The sequence below is a fragment of the Protobothrops mucrosquamatus genome, unplaced genomic scaffold (genome assembly GCF_001527695.2).
Source record: "Protobothrops mucrosquamatus isolate PMUCROS unplaced genomic scaffold, P.Mucros_1.0 scaffold2808, whole genome shotgun sequence".
Lineage (NCBI taxonomy): Eukaryota > Metazoa > Chordata > Lepidosauria > Squamata > Viperidae > Protobothrops > Protobothrops mucrosquamatus.
The window spans coordinates 47,693-69,436 of NW_015388843.1; the positions used below are offsets into that span (position 1 = coordinate 47,693).

The 21,744-nt window shown below is 36.9% G+C and overlaps 1 protein-coding gene across 1 annotated transcript in view; it reads left to right on the forward strand.

Annotated features, from left to right (window-relative positions):
• Window positions 1-200: 200 nt before the first annotated feature.
• The window catches only part of SEL1L (SEL1L adaptor subunit of ERAD E3 ubiquitin ligase), a 41,468-nt gene continuing 19,924 nt past the window's right edge, over window positions 201-21,744 (forward strand). The window contains exons 1-10 of the mRNA XM_015825803.1: window positions 201-339; window positions 9,172-9,209; window positions 10,219-10,438; window positions 13,675-13,842; window positions 15,115-15,220; window positions 16,976-17,138; window positions 18,594-18,647; window positions 18,735-18,794; window positions 19,164-19,245; window positions 20,206-20,360. Coding sequence (XP_015681289.1) covers window positions 237-339; window positions 9,172-9,209; window positions 10,219-10,438; window positions 13,675-13,842; window positions 15,115-15,220; window positions 16,976-17,138; window positions 18,594-18,647; window positions 18,735-18,794; window positions 19,164-19,245; window positions 20,206-20,360 — 1,149 coding nt within the window. The 5' untranslated portion in view covers window positions 201-236. The remainder of the gene's footprint in view (window positions 340-9,171; window positions 9,210-10,218; window positions 10,439-13,674; window positions 13,843-15,114; window positions 15,221-16,975; window positions 17,139-18,593; window positions 18,648-18,734; window positions 18,795-19,163; window positions 19,246-20,205; window positions 20,361-21,744) is intronic.

The following is a 21,744-nucleotide window of genomic DNA, read 5'->3' on the forward strand; positions in this document are numbered from 1 at the left end:
GACATTGACGCGTCGCTCCGCCATTGGCATCGGTGTCTTTCCGGCCAATTCGGAGAGGCCATGTCAGAAAACATGAGAGCCAATGAAAACGTGCCGTCTCCAACGTCAAGCAGCTATTGGAAGCGCCGGAGAGGTGTTCTGATTGGCCGCCCGTGCGGCTGAGGGGCGGAGAGCAGGGGTCTGCTCTCCGGGTTTTCTCGGAGTGCCGCGGCGGAATCGCTTGCGTCTTCAGCGGGATGGGTGTTTTCTCGCAGGCCCGGCCACGGTGGTTCCTCGCACGGGTGGCGGTGTGGTTGCCGCTGTTCCTGTTGCTAGCGTCGATCAGCTTGGCTTCTGCTGGTCAGTAAGAGCGTTTCCGGTGGGCTTTGCTCGTCGACGGGGGCCGAGTTTGGGAGGGGAGAACCTGATTGAGAGGGCGGCAGCGGCGGCCCGGTATGGGGGTGAAGCAAAAGGCCGAAAGCCGGTCTGGGTGAAAGGGAGGCGGCCAATCGTGAACCGGGCCAGGTGCGTTAGAAGAAATAGTTGCTTTCGTGGTCCTTTCTGCCCAACCTCCCAGAAAGGGTATATAAACATCGCAGATTAGTCTCTTTTATCTTACCTTTATAACCTCTCGCTTCAATACTGTCACTAATCGCTTTTTTAATTTAATTTTATTTATATCTCACCTTTGTTATGTTTATAAATAACTCAAGGCGACGAACATCCAATTAATACAGGCGGGGCGGAGAGATATTCTGTATGGGCCCCCTTTGTGTTTAAAGGCACTTGCTGTGCATTCTGTACGTAAGGCTAGACGTCGGGGTTCAGAGCAGAGAACGGGGTCCACCTGTTGTAAGGCTCCTACCAGCTTTTTCTAGAGCAGAGCCAGGTAATGATCTGCTAAACGAGGAGTGGAAAGGTTTGTTTATTAAGCGCATTAATAAATGTTGCTAAAGTTTTTGACACCCCCTTCAATAACTGATGGTTATTATACATGCTTAATACATGGTTCATATACTGATATGTCTATATAAGTATCCAAACAAGTGCATATATATGTATTTGGCACTTACTTGTTATATTTATATCCCAACTTTCCTATAAAAACTCAAGGCGGTGACTATGATTTCCTTTTGCCTATGCAGGCATCTAAATATGATCTATGCCTGCAGCTGAAGCCATTAATGCACATTAAAACACAATGTACCAGACATGTTCTAATGCTTTGCTGATAAGATACACATTTGTCTTTTTGCATCAGGAAAGCCATTTCTTGATCATCTTCCCCTCCCCCCCGAAGAATACTAATTTATTGTAATATATTAACAAAATTTCAAAAGCGTCTACCGAATATTTACTGATTATTATATTACATTACATTATATTATTGCAAACTAAACTTAGAAAGAGAAATGGAGAAAAAGAATAAAAAGTGAAAAGAAATATATAAAGGAATGACTTCCAATCTTCATCACAATAAGAATAAGCAAATTTGATAACTCTTTGCCCTCCCATAAGGTTACAAAGAAAAATTTTTCCCACAAAAAGCTGTTTATTTCCCAAATCTTAAAAGTCTCAATATTCCAAATTTGCCTGGACCCTTAATTTATAACTTTCTTAGATCAAAATCTATTTAGCTTTTGCTGTTTATTTCCTGTTTTAAGTTTTTAAACTTACGGTTAAATTTTCTTCTGTTCTAAAACGGCCGTAAACTCATCATTCAGATCTCTAATAGCCTTAAGGTGGTTAAATAAGCATTTTCTAAAAATGACTAGAAAGTGAGGTTAGCAAAGTCACTGTCCTTTAAAAGACCATAATGACTGTCAGAATGATGGTTGATCCCTTCCTCTCCTGGTACTCCAACCTGTGGGAGATTGTTATCCTGCAGTCTTCTCATGAGGAGCATCCATCCTGGGTTACATGTGGTTAAGCTATCATCTCCTATCATTCTATTCCTTGTCCTTGATGGTTCTTCAGTTGTCTAGCTTTTTTAAAGACTGTTTAGTTTGCCATACCTCCCCAATAAAGTCTATATTTATCTGGCTGGCCAGAATGCTCTGGAAAACACAAGATGCCAGATGGTGGTGCTTATTGTTTGTGTGAAATATGTGAGCTCATTTCTGCAGTGTGGAATAGGAGCAAGTTGAAGAATATAAATGAATAAAATAAATTTAGCTATGAAGTAAGTTAATAACAAATAGCAGACAGGGAGGTTTGTAGTATTAATGGGTGGGATAGTAGTTTTTCACTGCCTAGAATGTCTGAGAAAATTGGTTGTCATATATAAAAGAAAAGCAGTGGAGATTGATAACTGAGATAGTTACATTATTCCCAAGAACACCTGGAGAGAGGAATGGCCCAAGATACCTTCTTGTGGCCTGACCATCAGTTATCTCTCTACCAAACCACCTGATCTTGACCTGCCTCACTTTGTCTGATTGAAATTGAACAGAATTAGGTGTGATACTGGAAGAAGTGCTACTGCCCTTTATCAGTGGGAATTGTTGTGATTGTTGTGCTGATATGCAAACTATTAAACATATTGTGCAAGATTGCCCATGATGTGCATTCTCTAGTTCCCTAGAAGATCTGCATGAAGAAGCACCAGAGGAGATTGCCTGGATAGCTGAATTGGACATCCAGTTATGAGACCACTGCCATACTTCCATAGAAGTTTTACATGGACTGTGTATATATGTTTACTTCTGTTCTGTCATGTTCTCATCATACCCTATATAAATAATAACTGAGATAGTAAAGTCAGTTTGACTGAGAGAGTAAAGCAGATAATTCTACCATTAAACTGCTCCACTAGTAAATAAAATAAAATAAAAGTTAATGTTTCAGTCAAAATGTTGACTAATTTCTCCCTTATTCACACTTAAAAACCAAGTTGTTTAGTTCAAATTCACCCACATAATTGTCAGAGATGTAATAGTATTTCTATATATTACTTAATCAAGGCTGGATATATGATAACACAAGATTTCTTCCTAGCAAAATGGTAGCATAACCTCTCATATTTAATACTGGTTCATCTCTAGGCATATTTTAGATATATTCACTGGAAATTTCCTCCTGTAGTTGTATGAATATTTGCCTTGAAATAAACCCCATTGAATATAATGCTTGTTTAGCTATTAGAGCATACAGAATTGTATCAGAAAAAAAGTAAAATCTTTCTTGATGATCCTAGCTTTGTCATGTTCTTTCTCTCTCTTCCACATGTTTAAAGAATAGCTTTGCTATGAGAAATGTTACAGAAGTCTTTCACAGAAAACATAGGCAGAACAATGCCAAGGATGAATGCTTTATCTAAGGCGCATTGATAGATACAGTTTTATCCAGTTGTTTGTCTTATGTTCTCACTGTCCAAAAATCTGAAAGCGTTTTCTTAATACAGTATATCGGCTATAAGGAAAAATGTACTTTGAATACTTATTACATCCAAAAGTATGGTTTGATATTTTATTTTTTTAGAGTACCCAGCTTTGTGAAGCAAAGAAAACAATTCTAGATTACTAATTTTTAATTGGCACTATATTTCTATACCTATCCTATTACTATTACTTTCAAATAACTAAGACACTATTTTAAAATCCTGCTCTAAAAGTGTTTAGTTAGCTTTGGACTGATGATAATGTTTGCATTTTTGTTTTGTCATTTATTGCAACTACTGTGAAAGACTTTATGTAATGGTAGATTATCAAACAAAAGTTCAATTTTTTTATCATCTTTTCCTCTAAAAGTTATATTTCAGTTCAGTTTTGTCATTCTTGCAATTCTTCAACACACTAATTGTTTTGCAAAATATTTCTTCTACCACGTGGGTAGCAGGACATGCACCTTCATTATAAATCTATATGATATTTGTTTTCTCCAAATAAGACTGGATTATTTCAAAATTATTGGCTCTGTTTTAGGTATAGGTCCTTGCCATCCATATTAACATTGCCATGGAAAACATTTCTGGGCTCATGAATATATATAACTAAAAAGATTCCTTTTCCAGACTGACTAGGTTCCTGAACATTAGCTTGACTTTAATGCTGGGAATATAATGTAATATTTTGTGGTATATGAACCATCCTTCTGTCGTCTTATTGCCTTACAAATTTGTAGATTTTAACTTCAGAACTGGCCATATTGCAGAATTTTAAAAGTATAAAAAAAATCATTCCTCCTCCCCATCCTCCTAGTTAGATTTATCTCTTGCTTTTCCTTTCCTTCTGGAAGCTCAAGATTGCCCACCTAGGATTATTTTTACCACAATGGCCTTGTGGAGTATGTTAATAAATTGCAATCAGCTCAAAATCAGTCATTGTGTTCCATTGCTGGGAGTAGATTTGAATCTATCTTAATCCAACATGTTTATCACCATGATATGCTACATTAGTTGGGGAAGGCTTCTCTAAAGTTTGTTGAAAATTATATTCACGATAACATGGATCAATAGTTTTTATTTTTTTTGTTGATTCTATAAGTGTTCTTTTTTTCTGCAGTAACTGAACATAATTTGCAATTTCTAGGTGGTTCCTGCATTAATATCCTACCTGATACTTTCTAAAAAAAATACCTATAATTTGTGTGTGTGTGTGCGCATGCACGCTTTAATTTAGCTGATGGGGATTGTAGAAATTACTACTGGTGTCCCATTTGAACTGTGGTCTCATTATCTATAGTTTTACATATTTACCATGGACTAATAGAGGTGAGACCTCAGTATACAATATATGGAAAAGTTTTTGCTTATCTTTGGTTTTGCACTTGATTTTTTTGTTACTTGTTGCACGTAACAAATTTTTGTGCATGAGAAAGAACATGATTATAAATAAAAGGATTGGGTTATCTTAACAATATACTTTTAAATGGTCGCAACAGATATTGATAGGTCACCTTTGGCACAAGACTTGTTATAGTAACCAGTCACCTTGGTCAGAGGTGGTTAGTTGGTTATGGAGGAAGTTGCCTGATCAGAGTCTTCAGTTAGTACGGTATTAACATCCAACAATGCAATTGAAAAGCCATTCCACCGAGATTATAAAGAACCTCTTAGAGCAGAATAACTAGAAAAACCAAATGCCATCAATGGAAAGACTACAACGAAGCCCCTTGGAGCCATGTGACTAAATTGATGCAAGTGTAAATATCAGTACACTGCACATAAAATCATTCTTGAAGAATTTCTAACAAAAAGAAGAGACTGGCTAAAGGCTTTGGATATAATTTTCCAAGACTCAAGGTCTTGTAAATTGCAGTGTTATTGACTGTGGTTTTATGTTGGAATGGAACTACGGTTCTCTGAATAACAAGAGTCACGTGTATCCATCTTTTTCAAACTCTAGGTTTTCATATTAGAAAAACAATTTAGTTAATTGATCTTGAATTGTTAATAATCCTTGTTTTTTTCTCATGGGAATAAATAATTAGCATGTGCCTGTGTTTTTAATATACACTCAGAGTAAGCTTTTAAGAAACCAGACCTGAATGTTTACCCTAACAGGGATTCTGGTTTTTAAAATGTACTTTTTTTTGTTGTTGTTGAGTCCTTGAATATAATGAACCTAAGCTAAGACTTCTCTGCTGGCATTTTTTTTCTACAAAATCTTTACCAGGTGAAAAGAAAGACAACTAAACAAACAGAACCTGTTTTTCTTATGATACATTGCTTTGGAAAGAACATCTTATCTGCTGACAGTCAACAATATGTTTGCCTGCAACTTAATATAGAGCTTGTTCCTTCAGAGAGATGTTAACATGATGCAATGAGAATGAAATACAGCCAACTTGCTTCACTTTAAAGATACAAATTATTTCAATACATTTATTGGTTTGATAGTTTAATGGGTTTACATTAAAGTAATAGCCTGTTGCACACATAATACTATGGTACCGTATATACTCGAGTATAAGCCGAGTTTTTCAGCCCATTTTTGGGGCTGAAAAATGCCCCCCTCGGCTTATACTCGAGTCAGCGGCGGCGNGAAGGGGGGAGGCCTGGCGACGCTGCGCCCTGCCGGGCGCTCACTGACAGGGCCGGGGGGGCCGAGGCGGCCAGGGAGGAACAGCCAAAATGCCCCCTCGGCTTATGCGCGGGTCACCAATTTTTCCCAGTTCTCTGTGGGAAAATCGGTCCCTCGGCTTATACTCGGGTCGACTTATACTCGAGTATATACGGTAATAGAAACTTTGCAATTTATCGTGAAGTTGATCATTAAAATATATCATTATTAGTATCTATGCTTTTTAATTTGAATTGTTTTCAAGTGAAATCACTTTTTGATACTGTACAATAGTTTTCTCATTATTATGGATACTAAATATGCTGCTTTTTCTAAATAAATCAAATTAGACTTTATATTACTAAGTCTGGAAATTTTCTAAAACATTACTTCTTAAAGAGTGATTTCTAATTTGCTTTTGAATCAAAAAGTTTGATACACGGAAAGGGCCAGAAATAAGGAACTGAAAAAAAAACTACAATAAATTTTGGGCAATATTATATAATATAGTATATAATATTGCCCAAAATTTATTGTAGTTTTTTTTCAGTTCCTTATTTTTGGCCCTTTCCGTGTATCAAACCTTTTATTTTCTTATATTACCTCTGTTTTGTCTAAAGCATTTTTTTCTCCTGCCTAAGGATTCAAGCTGATCTAAAAAATTTTGAAATAGATGTACTGTAAATAGAAATAAATATCAGTCACATTGTTATTATAGTGTGTCTATGCTTGATGATTATTCAAAATAAAAAAGTAAACTCACATTTTACAGTGAGAGAAAAAAATTACCTTTTACAGGTTTTCAGCATATTGATTAATTTGGAATAACTGATTGAATTAGATCAGCAGTTTAACTTTAAGCTGTATTTTATTTACATACCTCTAGTTATTCCACATTGCCTTTTGCAAATGTAAGATTTCTTTCTTTATTGAAACAATTTGTATTTTCTGCTCCAATTGCCAACCATTCTAGATAGTCCTGTGATCTTTTTAATTAGTGGTGAGCTGTGGTGGCACAGTAGTTAGAATGTAGTACTTCAGGCTACTTCTGCTGACTGCTGGCTGCCAGCAGTTTGGCAGTTCGAATCTCACTGGCTCAAAGTTGACTCAGCCTTCCATCCTTCCGAGGTTGGTAAAATGAGGACCCAGATTGTTGGGGACAATATGCTGACTCTGTAAACCGCTTAGAGAGGGCTGTAAAGCATTGCAAAATGGTACATAAGTCTAAGTGCTAGTTCTAGTGGTGAAGAGAAGAAGTAATAAAAAAAAGTCTATCACTTATTTTTTCACTAAAGACAAACTATGCTTTGTAATCCTTCCTGATTTGGATTATTGATTTACAAATAAGCTATGAATTATAATTATACAGCACATTCAGAAATTATCCAGCCCCCCCCCCTTCACTTTTGTCAAATTTATTATGCTGCAGCCTGATTCTACAGTGGTTGACATTCATTTTTTTCCCATTAATCTACACTTGGTACCGACAAAGTGGAAACAGAATTTTAGAGATGTTTGTAAATTTATTAAAAAGAAAAAACTGAAATATTGGTATAAGTATTCAGGCTGTTTGCAACAACAATTGAAATTTAGCTCCGATGCCTCCCATTTCTCTTGATCGTTGCTGATATGTTTGTATGCCTTGATTGGAGTCCACCTGTGGTAAATTAAATTGGACCTGATTTGGAAAGACACACACCTCCCTATAGAAGACCTCACAGCTGACAATGCATACTGTAGCAAAGCAAAAGCCATGAGGTCAAAGGAACTGCTGCAGTGCATAAAGACAGGATTATTGCAAGGCATAGATCTGGGGAAGGCTGCAATAAAATTTCTGCTGCACTGAAGGTTCCTAAGACCACAGTGGCCTCCATAATTCTCAAATGGAATAAGTTTGACACAACCAGGACTCTTCCAAAGACTGATTGCCCGGTCAAACTGAGCAATTGGGGTAGAAGGGCCTTGGTAAGAAAGGTGACCAAGAATCTGATGGTCACTCTGACTGAACTCCAGATATCCTGTGTGAAAATAGGACAGAATTCCAAAAGGACAATCATCACTGCAGCCCTCCACTGATCTGGGTTTTATGGCAGAGTGGCTAGACAGAAGCCTCTCCTCAGTGCAAAATACATGAAAGCCTGCTTGGAGTTTGTAAAAAAGCACCTGAAGGACTCTTAAACTGTGAAGAACAATACTCTCTGGTCTGATGAAACCAAGATGGAACTGTTTGGCCTCAGTTCTAAATGTTTTATCTGGAGGAAACCAGGCATCACTCACCTGCCCAATATCATCCCAACAGTGAAGCATGGTGGTGGCAGCATCATGTTGTGGGGGTGTTTTTCAGCAGCAGGGTCTGGGAGACTGGTCAGGGTTAAGGGAAAGCTGAATGGAACAAAATACAGGCATATCCTCAATACAAACATGTTCCATGGCACTCAGGAGCTCAGACTGGGCCGAAGGTTCACTTTCCCAAATGATAATGATCCTAAGCACACAGCCAAGACAACATAGGAGTGGCTTAGGGACAACTCTGTGAATGTCCTAGAGTGGCCCAGCCAGAGCCTTGACTTGAACCCTATTGAACATCTCTGGAGGGACTTAAAAATGGCTGTCTACCAACAGTCGCCATCCAACCTGATTGAGCTTGAGAGGATTTGCAAGGAAGAATGGCAGAAAATCCCCCAGTCCAGGTGTGCAAAGCTTGTTGCATCATACCCCAAAAGACTCGAGGCTGTAATTGCTGCCAAAGGTGCTTCAACAAAGTACTGAGTGAAGGGTCTGAATACTTATGCCAATGTGATATTTTCAGTTTTTTCTTTTTAATAAATTTACAGACATTTCTAAAATTTTGTTTTTACTTTGTCATTATGGCGTACTGAGTGTAGATTAATTAAAAAATGAATTTCAACAACTGTAGAATCAGGCTGAGCATAACAAAATTTGCAAGTGATGGGGTTGTGAATACTTTATGAATGCACTGTATATTCATTTATTGCGAGGTATGTATTTATCTCTAGCACATCATTGTATGGCTTTGGGTACATATTGCATTTATGCATGAAGTAATTTTATAAATGTAAGTTTATATTTGTATATTCTTTATCATCAGAAATTTTGACACACAATGTCACTTGTTAACATGATTTATTCACAAATTGTGCTGTTAAAATCATCCTTTTTCATTTTGTAGATGAAGAAGCTGCTCAAGAGGAGTCTTTTGAATCAAAGGTGACTAGTCTTTGTCTGGGATTCCTTTCTCATGGCTGAGAATTGCTATGAATTTTTGAATTAATGAACATGGTGCAATATATAATTGCCATGAAAAATTCTTTGCCTAAGTTTCATGGATTTATAAAAGCTTAAATGAGAGAAAAATATTTTTCTTTCAGTGATTCTATTATTTTGAAATATATTAGATTATTTATTTCCACACAGGTCATTTCAGAATTGAAATGGGAAATATTTGCAGCTAATTTCTAGCAAGCCTATCCTTTAGCTGCATTGGTTGAAGCTGGTGGAAGTCATAGTTAGCAACATCTAATGCAGTGATGGCGAACCTTTTAGAGCCTGAGCGCCCAAACTGCAACCCAAAACCCACTTATGCATCGTCGGGTGCTGGGTGGGTGTGTCCCATTGGCTGGGTGTGTCCCATTGGCTGGGTGTGGCCAATTGGGGGGTGTGTGTCCCATTGGCTGGGCGTGGCCCATTGGGTGGGCGTGGCTGCGGTGGTAACGGCAGACTGGGTGGGACTAAAAAGTTCAATCAATCAATTCCAACTTTGCAAGATCTTTTTTTTTCCTGCGAGAAGTTGAAATTGACTGATTGATTGAACCTTTTTTTTTTTTTGCACACGGCGGTGGAGGCCTAAAGCGAAAAGGTTTTATAAAACCCAGCTGAAGGCCTAGGACTGGGGCGATGGCGCGCGTGCCACCAGAGAGGGCTCTGAGTGCCGCCTCTGGCACCCGTGCCATAGGTTCGCCACCACTGATCTAATGGGATACAATGAAAGATTGAGTTGCTGGGAGTAGAGAACAGACATTTTAAAAACAAAAAGCAGATTCTGGAAGAAAATTGATAAATTGGAATCTGTAACAAAGTAGTTTTTAAAATCTAAAGGTTATCTTGGTGTCTTTTTGACTTCTTGCATGTAATTATCTTAAAATAAAAGCCCCAACTTTGCTATATTTCCTAACAAAAGCTATCTGTTTCTCTTTTCTCCCAACTATTTATTTTGTAGTCAACCTTGCCTTCTGAAGAACAAGTGAAGGATCATTCAACAGGAGCCCAAGTGGTAGCAGGTCAGATCTTTATTGATTCTGAAGATCCAGAGACTCTAGCTGAAGATGGAGATAGTTTTGGAGAAGAGGACAAGGAAAGGACTTTGGAGAGCTTAAGCTCTTTAGAATTGTCTGCCTTACTAAATAAAGACTTGGAAGAAGTAGAAGCAGAAAAAACAGGTGATTGTGTGGGTTATTAGTGTTTTCCATCCGCAGATCTGAAGTAGTTTTATATGTACTTTTTAGATGAGATTGGTAAGAGCTTGCGGAAAACATTAGCATGGTTTTTAGAGAAATTGATAAAACTATAGTTGTTATAGCGAGTCAGAGGCCTCATATCCCTCCTTCCTGTATAAATTTGCTTTTCTTTCAACAAACTGACCTTAAAATAATAGTAACATTATACTATTTATCTGTAAGTCATTATTGAACAAATATATAGCTTGCTTACAAGTTTTCAACATTATATCCCAATTAAATCTTGCGAATTTCTATGGGAAAGTGGTAGATAAAAAAGCATCGTGTAAGCTGCAGATCCTGTCTGCAGGTTTTTAAGAAAATAGGTACCTTATTTCAAAATGTGAGCAGTAGTGTAGAAAATGCTACAACTGTGCAAATATAATATTTATTGTTTCTATTTGTTAAAAATAATGGCGCCTGCATGAGATCCCAGATATATTTTCATGTTTCTCAATTGTTTCTCTGGGTATTATGTGGTAAAAATCAAATATGTGTCTACAAAAATGTAGCAAAAATCACTAATAGTATGTATTTAAAACAGCATTGTTTAAACAGTATGTTCTAAATTCTGCCTACAGCTTTTTTGTAATTTAATACTCCTTAGGACAGTGGTTCTCAACCTTTTTAATGCCGCGACCCCAACTGGTCATAAGTCGAGGACTAAACCGGTCGTAAGTCGAGGACTAAACCGGTCGTAAGTCGAGGACTAAACCGGTCGTAAGTCGAGGACTACCCAACCGGTCGTAAGTCGAGCATTTTCCCTGCCCGGAAGCGCCGTGCATGCGTGGTTCCGCCCCCTCCGCTGGCCGAGGCATAGCTGGCAAGCGGCAGAGACAGAGCAGGCCGACCACCAGCTGGCCCAGCCCAAGGGAGGAAAGGCACCCGCCGGAAAAGGGGAAAAAATGGCGGACAAAAAAAATGGCAGACAAAAAAATGGCGGACAGCCTTGCTTGGCGACCCCCGTGAAATGGTCGATCGACCCCAAATGGGGTCCCGACCCACAGGTTGAGAACCACTGCCTTAGGACATGAGGGCCAGTTTGGTGTAGTAGTTAAGGTGCTGGCATAGAAATCAGGAAACTATGATCTCTGGTCTTGCTTTAGGCATGAAAACCAGCTGAGTAACTTTGAGCTAGTCACACTTTCTCAGCTCAACGCACTTCATAGGTTTGTTGTAGGGAAAATAGGAAGAGGACGGAGAGTTATATATAAACCATCTTGAGTTACTTATAAAATAAAGGTGGGGTAAAATTGTAATAACTGACGGAAATATAAAAATGCATTCATGTGTATCCATGAATCAGTAGAATTGATTTTGCTGGTAAAATAGTTTTCTGTCTTTTTTATATCTCAGCCCCACCAGTGTACTCATAAGGTTTTAACAGAGTTACATAGTTAATCAGACTTCTGATCGAAATGCTTTTTATTACAGGTTGCTGGTAAATCTCTTTAATGTCAATTAAAAAATCATAGCTTACATTCTGTGGTTTTAATTAACTTTACTGATTCAGTCACTAAATGCAGACAACATTATTAATCCTTGTATGCATCTTATTTCCAATTCTCAGATCCCAATTTTGAAACAGATTTTAGATGGTGATGCTAGTGATACCTGGTGTTCATCACAATCCCATAATAACAGATTTTTCCATCAAGATTACCAAAGAATTGTCAAATATTTAAAGATTAATCAGTATTTGAGAACTTGGACTTAAATATAGGAAGGCATATGCATATTTCTTTATTAATGCATTGAAAACAAGACTATTCACAAAATGAAAAATGTTTTGTTTCTATCAAACAAACTACTGAGCTCTGGAAGTTTTGCAAGACTATTTTTGATTCAGTTGCATTCAGCCGAAGGATGAGAACTTTTAGAATATTTGTCTACAACCTTGTGTGGGAATACATCTTAATACTGAATTAATATGCATGACTGCATACATAACTTTCCTAATAGGTTATCTGAAAAGACAGCTATACCATTCACCTCCACAGGAATTACTGGTAGCAAATAGAGAAGCTGGAGGGGGGCAGATTTCAGAACATTAATCTAGAAAAATATGGTGAGAAACATACATCTGAATAGAAATTGCAATATGTATTTTGAAAGAAAGTAATAGTATTGTCTTTCTTTCATATCTTGTCTGTTTCAGTGCAGTATATCCTTGTATTTTGTTTGTTGATGGGAATGTTTTTTATATCTGATTTCACACATAATTTTAAATCATAAAGTGGATTATTTTGAATCTTAGCTTGTGGGAATCAGTCACTGCAGCTTATTTGGGGCTTACTGCAGTGCATATGGCATAGAAGGAGTTACAAATAAGCTATTACTGTATTTGGTTACCATATAAGTTTTATTTGAATATAAGCAGATAATCTTTATGATACATCAAGATTTGCTAATTGAAATATCCCAATAGATTTTTTTAAGAACAAATATTTTGCAAAATTAAGGCATCTAAAGTCCTTAATCATTATGAAACTTTTCACACATCTAATTATAATACTGAAAGAAAGCATAATATGATTTTTGCTCTCTTTTAGTGCTGTATCATAAATATAGCACATGCTCGCTGGCTTTTCAGTTCTCTTCAAATGCCACGTCAAATTGCATTTCCTTGTTTTATGTAAATTTCAGAATTGCATTGCATCTTGTAAAGAGACGATATTCTGTCAAAATCCTAATCTATTTTTAATTTAGGTCAAGAACTATAAGAGTAAATTGTTGCAGAATATTGCAGCATTAAAATGGACGTTGGTACTTTATCAACAGATTTAATCAGATTCTACCTTAAAGAATTGATTTAGATAATTTCATTGTGTTGGTTTTATTTTCTCTTAATTGTTTAGATTTTGTGACTGTCATGTTGGCTTTCAGCTGTACAGCATAGAGATAACTTTTCATACATTTGGTTCTGCTGTAGAATAGTTTCTGACTGGCAGAGGTTTTGACAATTTATATGAGATTCTGTTAACCTGTTACAATTTCTTGATCTTCTGAAACTGAAAATGTGAAAATGTTTACAGACTTCTTTTTTAATAAAATACCTTAGGATATATATTTTTACACAGGAAATCTGCAAGAAATAAAATTATGTTAAAATTTACGAACAATTGGTGATCTTGTAGGCATTGTAACTTCAGGGTGTTTCATGTGGGTTTTTGTTCTAGTTTTGACAGCTATTGGAGGAACTGCAGATGGTGAGTTATGTCGGTTCCCCTTTCTCTTTATGGAGAAGGAATACTCAGAATGTACTGCAGATGGGAGAGAAGATGGAAGACTATGGTGTGCCACAACCTATGACTACAAGACTGATCAAAAGTGGGGCTTTTGTGAAAGTAAGAATGGCTTTCCTAAGAAATTCAGTTTTCAGACTTCGTGAATTTAAATTAATAGGTGTCAATAAGGGATGTGAATGTGAAAAGTTATGTTTGTGCATTCTGATAAATGGATTTAAAGGATCCATTGTTAATAGAGATTCTGCATATTATCAGCATGGGAACTGTTGCCAGTACAAGTACTGCTTACAAAAAGATCTCCCAACGGTATTTACCAGGACCCAAAAACATACCTTCTGTATTTTTGCAAGAGTTAAATTAAGCAGCTAAATGAAATTACTCTTTCTTTAGCCTAATGTTGTACATATGACTATTAACTCACCATTCAATTTTTACTTTTTATATTTTAGAATTTTTGATACATTACTCATGAGCTTGGTTTTTTTAGAGTAGAGCTTAGATTTAAAGTTCTGATGCATTTAATACAGTTAAATAATGCTTCAGAAAAAAATGTACCAATGTATGGATAATTTCAATATGTGAATATTTTCTCCACATGCTTACAAAACTTTGGAAACTATAGAAGAATAATCCTGAGTAAACAATAAATATAAAGAAGCATTTCTTTTCTTTTTTTCTTTTTACTCCGTTCATGATTCCAGTTGCTAGTTCAGCTTTTTGTTTAAAATAATAAATGATATTACCTGGAACAATACTTTTTCTGTGCTGAAATACAATCTCGCTGATCACTGGAAATATTTCTATCAATAGAGTTAATCAAAGCTTCATTTCCATTTATTTTAATTCTAAAAATGTAGCAGATAATGTTTATTTTTGAAACTGGTCAGATGTAAAATTTCATAAAATATTCTGCTTTCTATGCAAAATGTGTTTTGAGTATAAAATAGGATGGTTTGGACCTTGGGAAATGCTCCAAGCAGCTCATTTGGGGGAAAAAGTGTGTTTTCATAATTTTTTACTCTGAAAATGCCACAAAATGCTTTGCATATTCGTAATAACTAAAATCAGTGTTTTTTTAACATTTTAAAAAATAACGCCTTTTTAACAAAAAAACTTCATCAAATGCATCATGAAGACTGATTTCTAAGAATACCATCAAATTATGAGCCAGATATACTTTGGATTGTTTTTTTATATGATTGGGTTTTTTTTCTTTTCAGAGCCTGTAGTAATTTGATTGCCGCAGTATAAGCAAAATGGCAAAAAACAATAGTTTAACAAAAAAAAAAGCCCGAAATAGATGGTCTCAGAATAAAATGAGCAGAATTTTAGTGAGTGTTAATTATTCTTTTTAAATCTTCTTTTTATTAGCTGAAGAGGAGTCTCATAAGAGAAGACAAATGCAAGAAGCAGAAGATGTTTACCAAACAGGGATGAAAATTCTTAATGAGAGCAGGAAAAAGGCCCAGAAGAAAGAGTGAGTTGTCTTCTTTATATAGATCAAATCTTCTGGATAGAAGGATATCAGTAGCCTTTAATAATTTTTTTGGATTACAAATTCTGTGGATCAAACTAGCAAATGCAGAAACAATTGTGTTTCCCCGAAAATAAGACCCAGTCTTATATTTTTTTTTGCCAAAGAGGCACTAGGTCTTATTTTCGGGGGATGTCTTATTTTTTTCCCTGACACCTACCTAGCCTTGTGGCGGTGGCACCAACAACTCTGTACAGCAGGAGCCCACGTGGTTACCACCCAGTCACAGCCGCTTGCGGCAGGATGCCAGGTGCATCACGCAGGTGCCGCCACAAAGCAGGTGGGGAACTGCCCCATGAGCCCCGCATCCACTTACCTCAGGATTGCCGCAGCCAGGCCTTTCCAGCCATGACACCAGTTGCATCGCTGCCTCACTTCTGCGGCCGCTCGCAGCAGGACTCCACATGGCCTGCTGCGAGTGGCAGCACGGTGAAATGTGCCACATGACGTCCTGCTGCTAGCAGCTGCCAGCAACCAGAAGTGGGCCGGCAATGGCCACATAGGTTCCTGCTGGATGGGGCTGCTGCTGGTGGTGCCACTGCCACAAGGCGAGGCAGGTGTGTGGGCATGGGAGGCCTGGCTGCGGGGGCCCTGAGGCAAGCTGGTGCAGGGTGCATGAGGCAGCTTCAACCCCCTATCCCCGCCCTAGCTTGATTGTTACATGCGCGCCTTGCCCCACCTCATGCAACTAGACAGTGGTACAGAGTGGACAGGGTCTTATCTAGGGCTTATTTGGGGGGTAGGGCTTATATTAGGTGCACATGTAAAAATCAAGCTAGGGCTTATTTTTGGGAAAATACGGTATATGTTGAATATATGCAGTCACTGAGAAATCTCTAATGTGCTCCAAGTTTCTTTTACAACAGGGTCCCCAACCCCCAGTCCACAGACTGATACCGGTCTGCGGCCTGTTGGAAACTGGTCTACGCAAGCGTCAGGTGAGCGCGCAAAGCTCCATTTTTGCAAGTGGCGGGTGCGCATATGAAACCATTCCCTCTCCCCTGCCACTGCTGGTCCATGGAGCTGGAAAGGTTGGGGACCACTGTTTTACAAGATATAGCATATCAGATAAATGCTACCTATTAGGTTAAAACTTAAGGCAGAAGTAGATGAGTTCCTATTTCTGTGAATCATGAAGCCCCTAAGCACACATCATTAGCATGGGGTGGTTTCCTCCCTTCTTCCCCAATTATTAACAAAGGTTTGGTAGGTTCAGTGCACATTTTTTGCTAACAAACTGCAAAAAAAATAATTTCAATCTCACCCCAGCAATAAAAATGTTTGACTTAATGTTTTTGCTATTATTTTCAGTATATGAGGCTTGCATTTCAGTTATGACATTGCATTCATGTCTTACATTACATATCACATGAGAGAAATGTGCTAACTTTTAGGGAAGAGATATGAGGTCTGTCCAACTTGGATGTATCCCCCAGAAACTTCCAAAAGTTTTTAGCAATTGTTAATGTAATATTGTTAATGTAATTTTAGGGGAACATTATTAAATACATAATGAGGAAATAACTACGTTCATTGTAAATGTTAATAAAATGAAATTGGATTTGGGTTTTAACAATCATACTCATTCAAAGGCCTTGTACAGCCTTCAGCTGGAGAATTTGCACACCATCTACACGTGCATTTTTGGAACAGCATTTATGCTTAAAAGAATAACAGCATGCATTTTTTCCCCTTAAGGGCTTATCAGTATTTTTTGAGAGCTGCTGACATGAATCATACTAAGGCGATGGAAAGAGTGTCTTATACATTATTGTTTGGTGACTACTTGAAGCAAAATATTCAATCAGCTAAAGAACTGTTTGAGAAACTTACTGAAGAAGGATCTCCTAAAGGTCAAACAGTATGTATAATTTTTTCCCTCAGGGCCCATAGATCTGTCATTCTTATTGTGAAAAATTCGGGGGGGGGGAAGGTTGTATAAATGAAAAGTATGCTCACATTTTAAATCATACTCATCTATATAAAATTATATTAATTAATTTACAGATACTAAGTCAAAAGGAGCAATAAGGGAACAAACCAATTTCATACGTTATACTTTCAACATAGTGAGATTGATAGCTAGCCCCTTTTAAACATTTTCTATTTTTAATAAACATTTTTAAAGTTGCATTTGTTTATCTTAAATTTATACAAAATTGACTATTATTCCTAGAAGTTGAACTATTAATGTGAGATATTCCAACATTTCATCCAAGAATTGTAGCCAAAAAACTAATATTAGCCTTCCAATATACTTTATTAAAAAACGCTGTAGATCTAAAATCATCCAAAACACATTCTAATACAATATGGGCAACAATTTAGAAGTTTCAAATAATGCTAATGGTTAAAACTGTGAAATCAAGTAGTCCAGAGTCATTGAGAGTCAGGTTCCATACAGATTTAATAAATAATAAATTATTATCATCTCGTAAAATATAGTTTTATGTATCTTCAGGAAAAATCCTCATACTACATCCAGGTGTGTGTAAACACTCATGTCTGTGTTTAAATTCATGTTGGGAAAACTTTTTTTTTTAACACTTCCTGGATACTAAAAGTGCAGCTGCTGAACTTATATTGGGAGGAGGGCATTTTACAGGAGGGGAGCCCCTGCAGTCCCATCATGATGAGGACTGTCAATAAGCATTCTCTACACGCACCTCTTGGGTAATCAGATTTTATTTTGAATAAGTGATCTTGCAGATAACTGGCCCCAAGCCATGTAGCATTGTATTCTACTGCTTGATTTACAGTTGCAAGAAAAAGTATGTGAACCCCTTGGGATAACGCGGAGTTTTGCATGAATTGGTCATAAAATGTGCTCTGAAGTCACAACAATAGAAAAACACAGTCTGCTGAAAATAATAATACACAAACATTACATGTTGCCATGGTTTAATTGAACATAACATGTAAACATTCACAGAGCAAACATCCTTCTGAGGTTGGTAAAATGAGGACTCGGATTGTTGGGGGCAATATGCTGACTCTGTAAACTGCTTAGAGAGAGCAATAAAGCACTATGAAGCGGTATATAAATCTTAAGTGCTATTCTATTGCTATTTTATGTAAAAATTTTGCCCCTGTGTCAAAACAAAACCAACATTGCAGTTTTCTATGGACTTTAAAAACAAAACAAAACAGGAATTATCTGTGGCAATTTGTTACGGATTTCTTCATCATCATCATCACAGCTCACACACTATGCCTATGTCTGGATATAATGCTGTTGTCTATTTAATTTGGATTCAGAAAATATATCTAATCAAAATAATTTTGTAAAATTGCCATTTTTTAATGTTTCTTTCAGGCCCTTGGATTTCTATACGCTTCTGGTCTTGGTGTTGATTCCAGCCAGGCTAAGGTAATGTAAAGCCACCATCTTTTGCCTGTTTCTTGTTAGTATGCCATTGAAAACAATACAATTAACCAGCTGCACTTTTTTTTGTAGGCATTAGTTTATTATACTTTTGGTGCTCTTGGAGGAAATTTAATAGCACATATGATTTTGGTAAGTAGAGTTTCCTCAACCATACAAATAATGACATAAAACAGCAAAATCCTGATAGCAATCTTGCCTTCTAGGTTTTATGGCTATGTTTGGTACTTACCGAGAATTTATCCCAATGAACAGAGAGAAATTTACCTCGAGATAAATTTAGTATTATTAATTTGCTTTTAAAAAGGAATATTGTAATTGTATGTATAAGGTTTTGGAATTGCTCAATTTTATTGTTTTTACTTATAGCATTCTATCCTGAACTTCATTGAAACAAAAGAAGTTGCAGATAATTTAACAAAAACATGTTATCTTTGTTTTGAGTATTTTCAAATGTAAGACAGCAGTACTTGCTTTATGACAGTAGTTGCTTCTTTCCAGGGCTACCGGTACTGGGCTGGAATAGGTGTCCTTCAGAGCTGTGAATCTGCACTTACGCATTATCGCCTAGTAGCTAACCATGGTACGTATATGTATGTATATACATCTAGTAGATGAAGAAATAGATTTATACATTTCTATTAACTAATTTATACACAAGAAAAATTTGTGACATTCATTCCCTTTAAATAGAAATGTGGTTGGTTATACAGATTATATGATGGCTAGTAATCAGCTAATGTTAAAAGCAAAGCTTGGACTCTGATGTTTGTTTCAATTGACATAACAGGTTTTGTCACAGGATCTACAAGGGGAAACGTTTCACTATCCCTTGCATGGTGTAAATTTGATCTGGAACATTCATATATCTTGTAGCACATTTGGGGAAGAGATGGGGGAAAAAATCTTATGCAAACAGAATTGTGCTATTATTTAGTTTCTCATAAGAAATAATAGAATTGCAAGCATATAATGAATGTTTTTCTTTAGTACAATATTATCTTAATTAGATGTTTCAAGTTTATTTCTTATTTTTGCAATATTAGATATTATCCTTGCTTGAACTAATTGGTTCTGTTTAACCCTCTTACTTGGAGACTTAGCTGGCATCACAAATATTTGTATAAAGAAATAGCAGCCAGAACCTCTTCACACTTATTAAATTAGTTGTCCCATGATAGTGTTGTGTTTCTCCCCTCTCCCCGATAAACTTAATCTACAAGTCCCAGGATTAGAACATTTTTCTTTGTGGAAAGTATCCATAATTTGGAGGTAATCTTGAGGGTCTCCCTTAGAAAGGAATATCTTAATGATACAGTGTTACTTTTAATCTTTTAGCAAACTTCTGTATACTTTACAGAATCGCATGACTCAATGAAAGGTATATTTGCTTATAAATATTTATGTGTCAGTTATTCAAAGGGCATTTAGAACAGGTGAAGATTCCTTTTAGTAATTCCATGTATGAAAACTATGATGTGCACTAGACTTTGAATTTTATAAGGATAAAATTAAATGTTGCTGCCCTGTTCTTTCTCCCTAGTGGCTAGTGATATCTCTCTGACTGGAGGCACAGTGGTTCAGAGAATTCGTCTGCCGGATGAAATAGAAAATCCAGGAATGGCAAGTGGAATGTTGGAGGAAGATTTAATACAATACTATCAATTCCTAGCTGAAAAGGGAGATGTTCAAGCACAGGTAATTTAATTGTCAAACTAGGATGGGAAAGAGAAAAGTTAGTTCACTCATTTATATTGATTGAACAGGAATAGGGAATGTGGCCAATTTTTGGAGTTGAGTAGGTTCACGGAAGGCTTGTTTGCCTAATTAGATAAAACAGTTTATTCTTTCAGTTGCATTGTGTTTGCTTGTTTAACTACCTGAGAAGTGAGATCTACAATTGCAGCTGATTTATTGATTAGCTAGTGGGTGGAGCTACATTCTTGCAATTTAGTCTCTGGAAACAGAGAAGAGGCAGTTAAAAGTTTACAGCTGGAGCAGACAAAGAGAAGGAGAAGCAAAAAAGGGAATGCAACGGAAGACAGTAGAGAGGAGCACACTGACTACCCATCTCCAGAAACTAAACAAATGAATTTACAGGTAGTTCTTGGCTTACAATCACAATTGAGCCCAACACTTTTGTTGCTAAGTTAAACAGTTGTTAAGTGAATTTTGCCCCATTTCACAAGCTTTCTTGCCACAGTTGCTAGGTGAATCGCTGCAGTTAAGTTAGTAACATGGTTGTTAAGTGAATCTGGTTTCCCTACTGACTTTGTCAGAAGATCCCCAAAAAAAGTGATTGCATGATCCCATGCCAGTTGCCAAGCCTCTGAATTTTGATCGCGTGACCATGGAGATTCTGCAACAGTTCTGCAAATGTGAAAAATGGTCATGTTTCTTTTTTCAGTGCCTTTGGATCTTTGAACAGTCATTAAATGAACTGTTGTAAGTCGAGGATTATCTGTATTTGTTTGTTGCTATGTTAAATTTATTTGTCGCCTATCTCACCATGGTACTACTGTAGGCGGCTTACAACAGTAAAAACAGAGAAATTAAAAGAAGTATAAACATAACAGTAACAACATAATGACATAATAAAATAAACAATTAAAATACAGTAATATGAAATTAAAAGATGGGCGGGAAAAGCAGGAGGCGATCAGCCTAGCAGTCACCTCCATTGTGTGGTACTCCACATGGGGTCCCCAGGCCAAATGGCAGAGCCAGGTCTTTGAGTTCTTGTGGAAGAATAGGAAATGGGAACAGATCTCACTGTGGGGGGGGAGGATAGAATGTTCTAGAGGGCATGTGCTAGAGCAAAAAAAGCTCTTCTGGATCACAACCGCCAGAGTTCTTTGATGGGATCTGCAGTAGGCCCTCTCATGTCAGCACGAGTGGGGCAAGTCTGACCTAACAGGATGAGATGGTTCTTCAGGTAGCCTGGAATTTAATAACAGGGCTCTTCTTAAAATTAACAATAAAATTATTTACTGAGAGAATGATGCAAGTAATCAAATCAAACTAAAGGTCTTGAAAATAATAGGATATATGTCAGTTAAACATGTTAGTTTAGGTTTTAGGT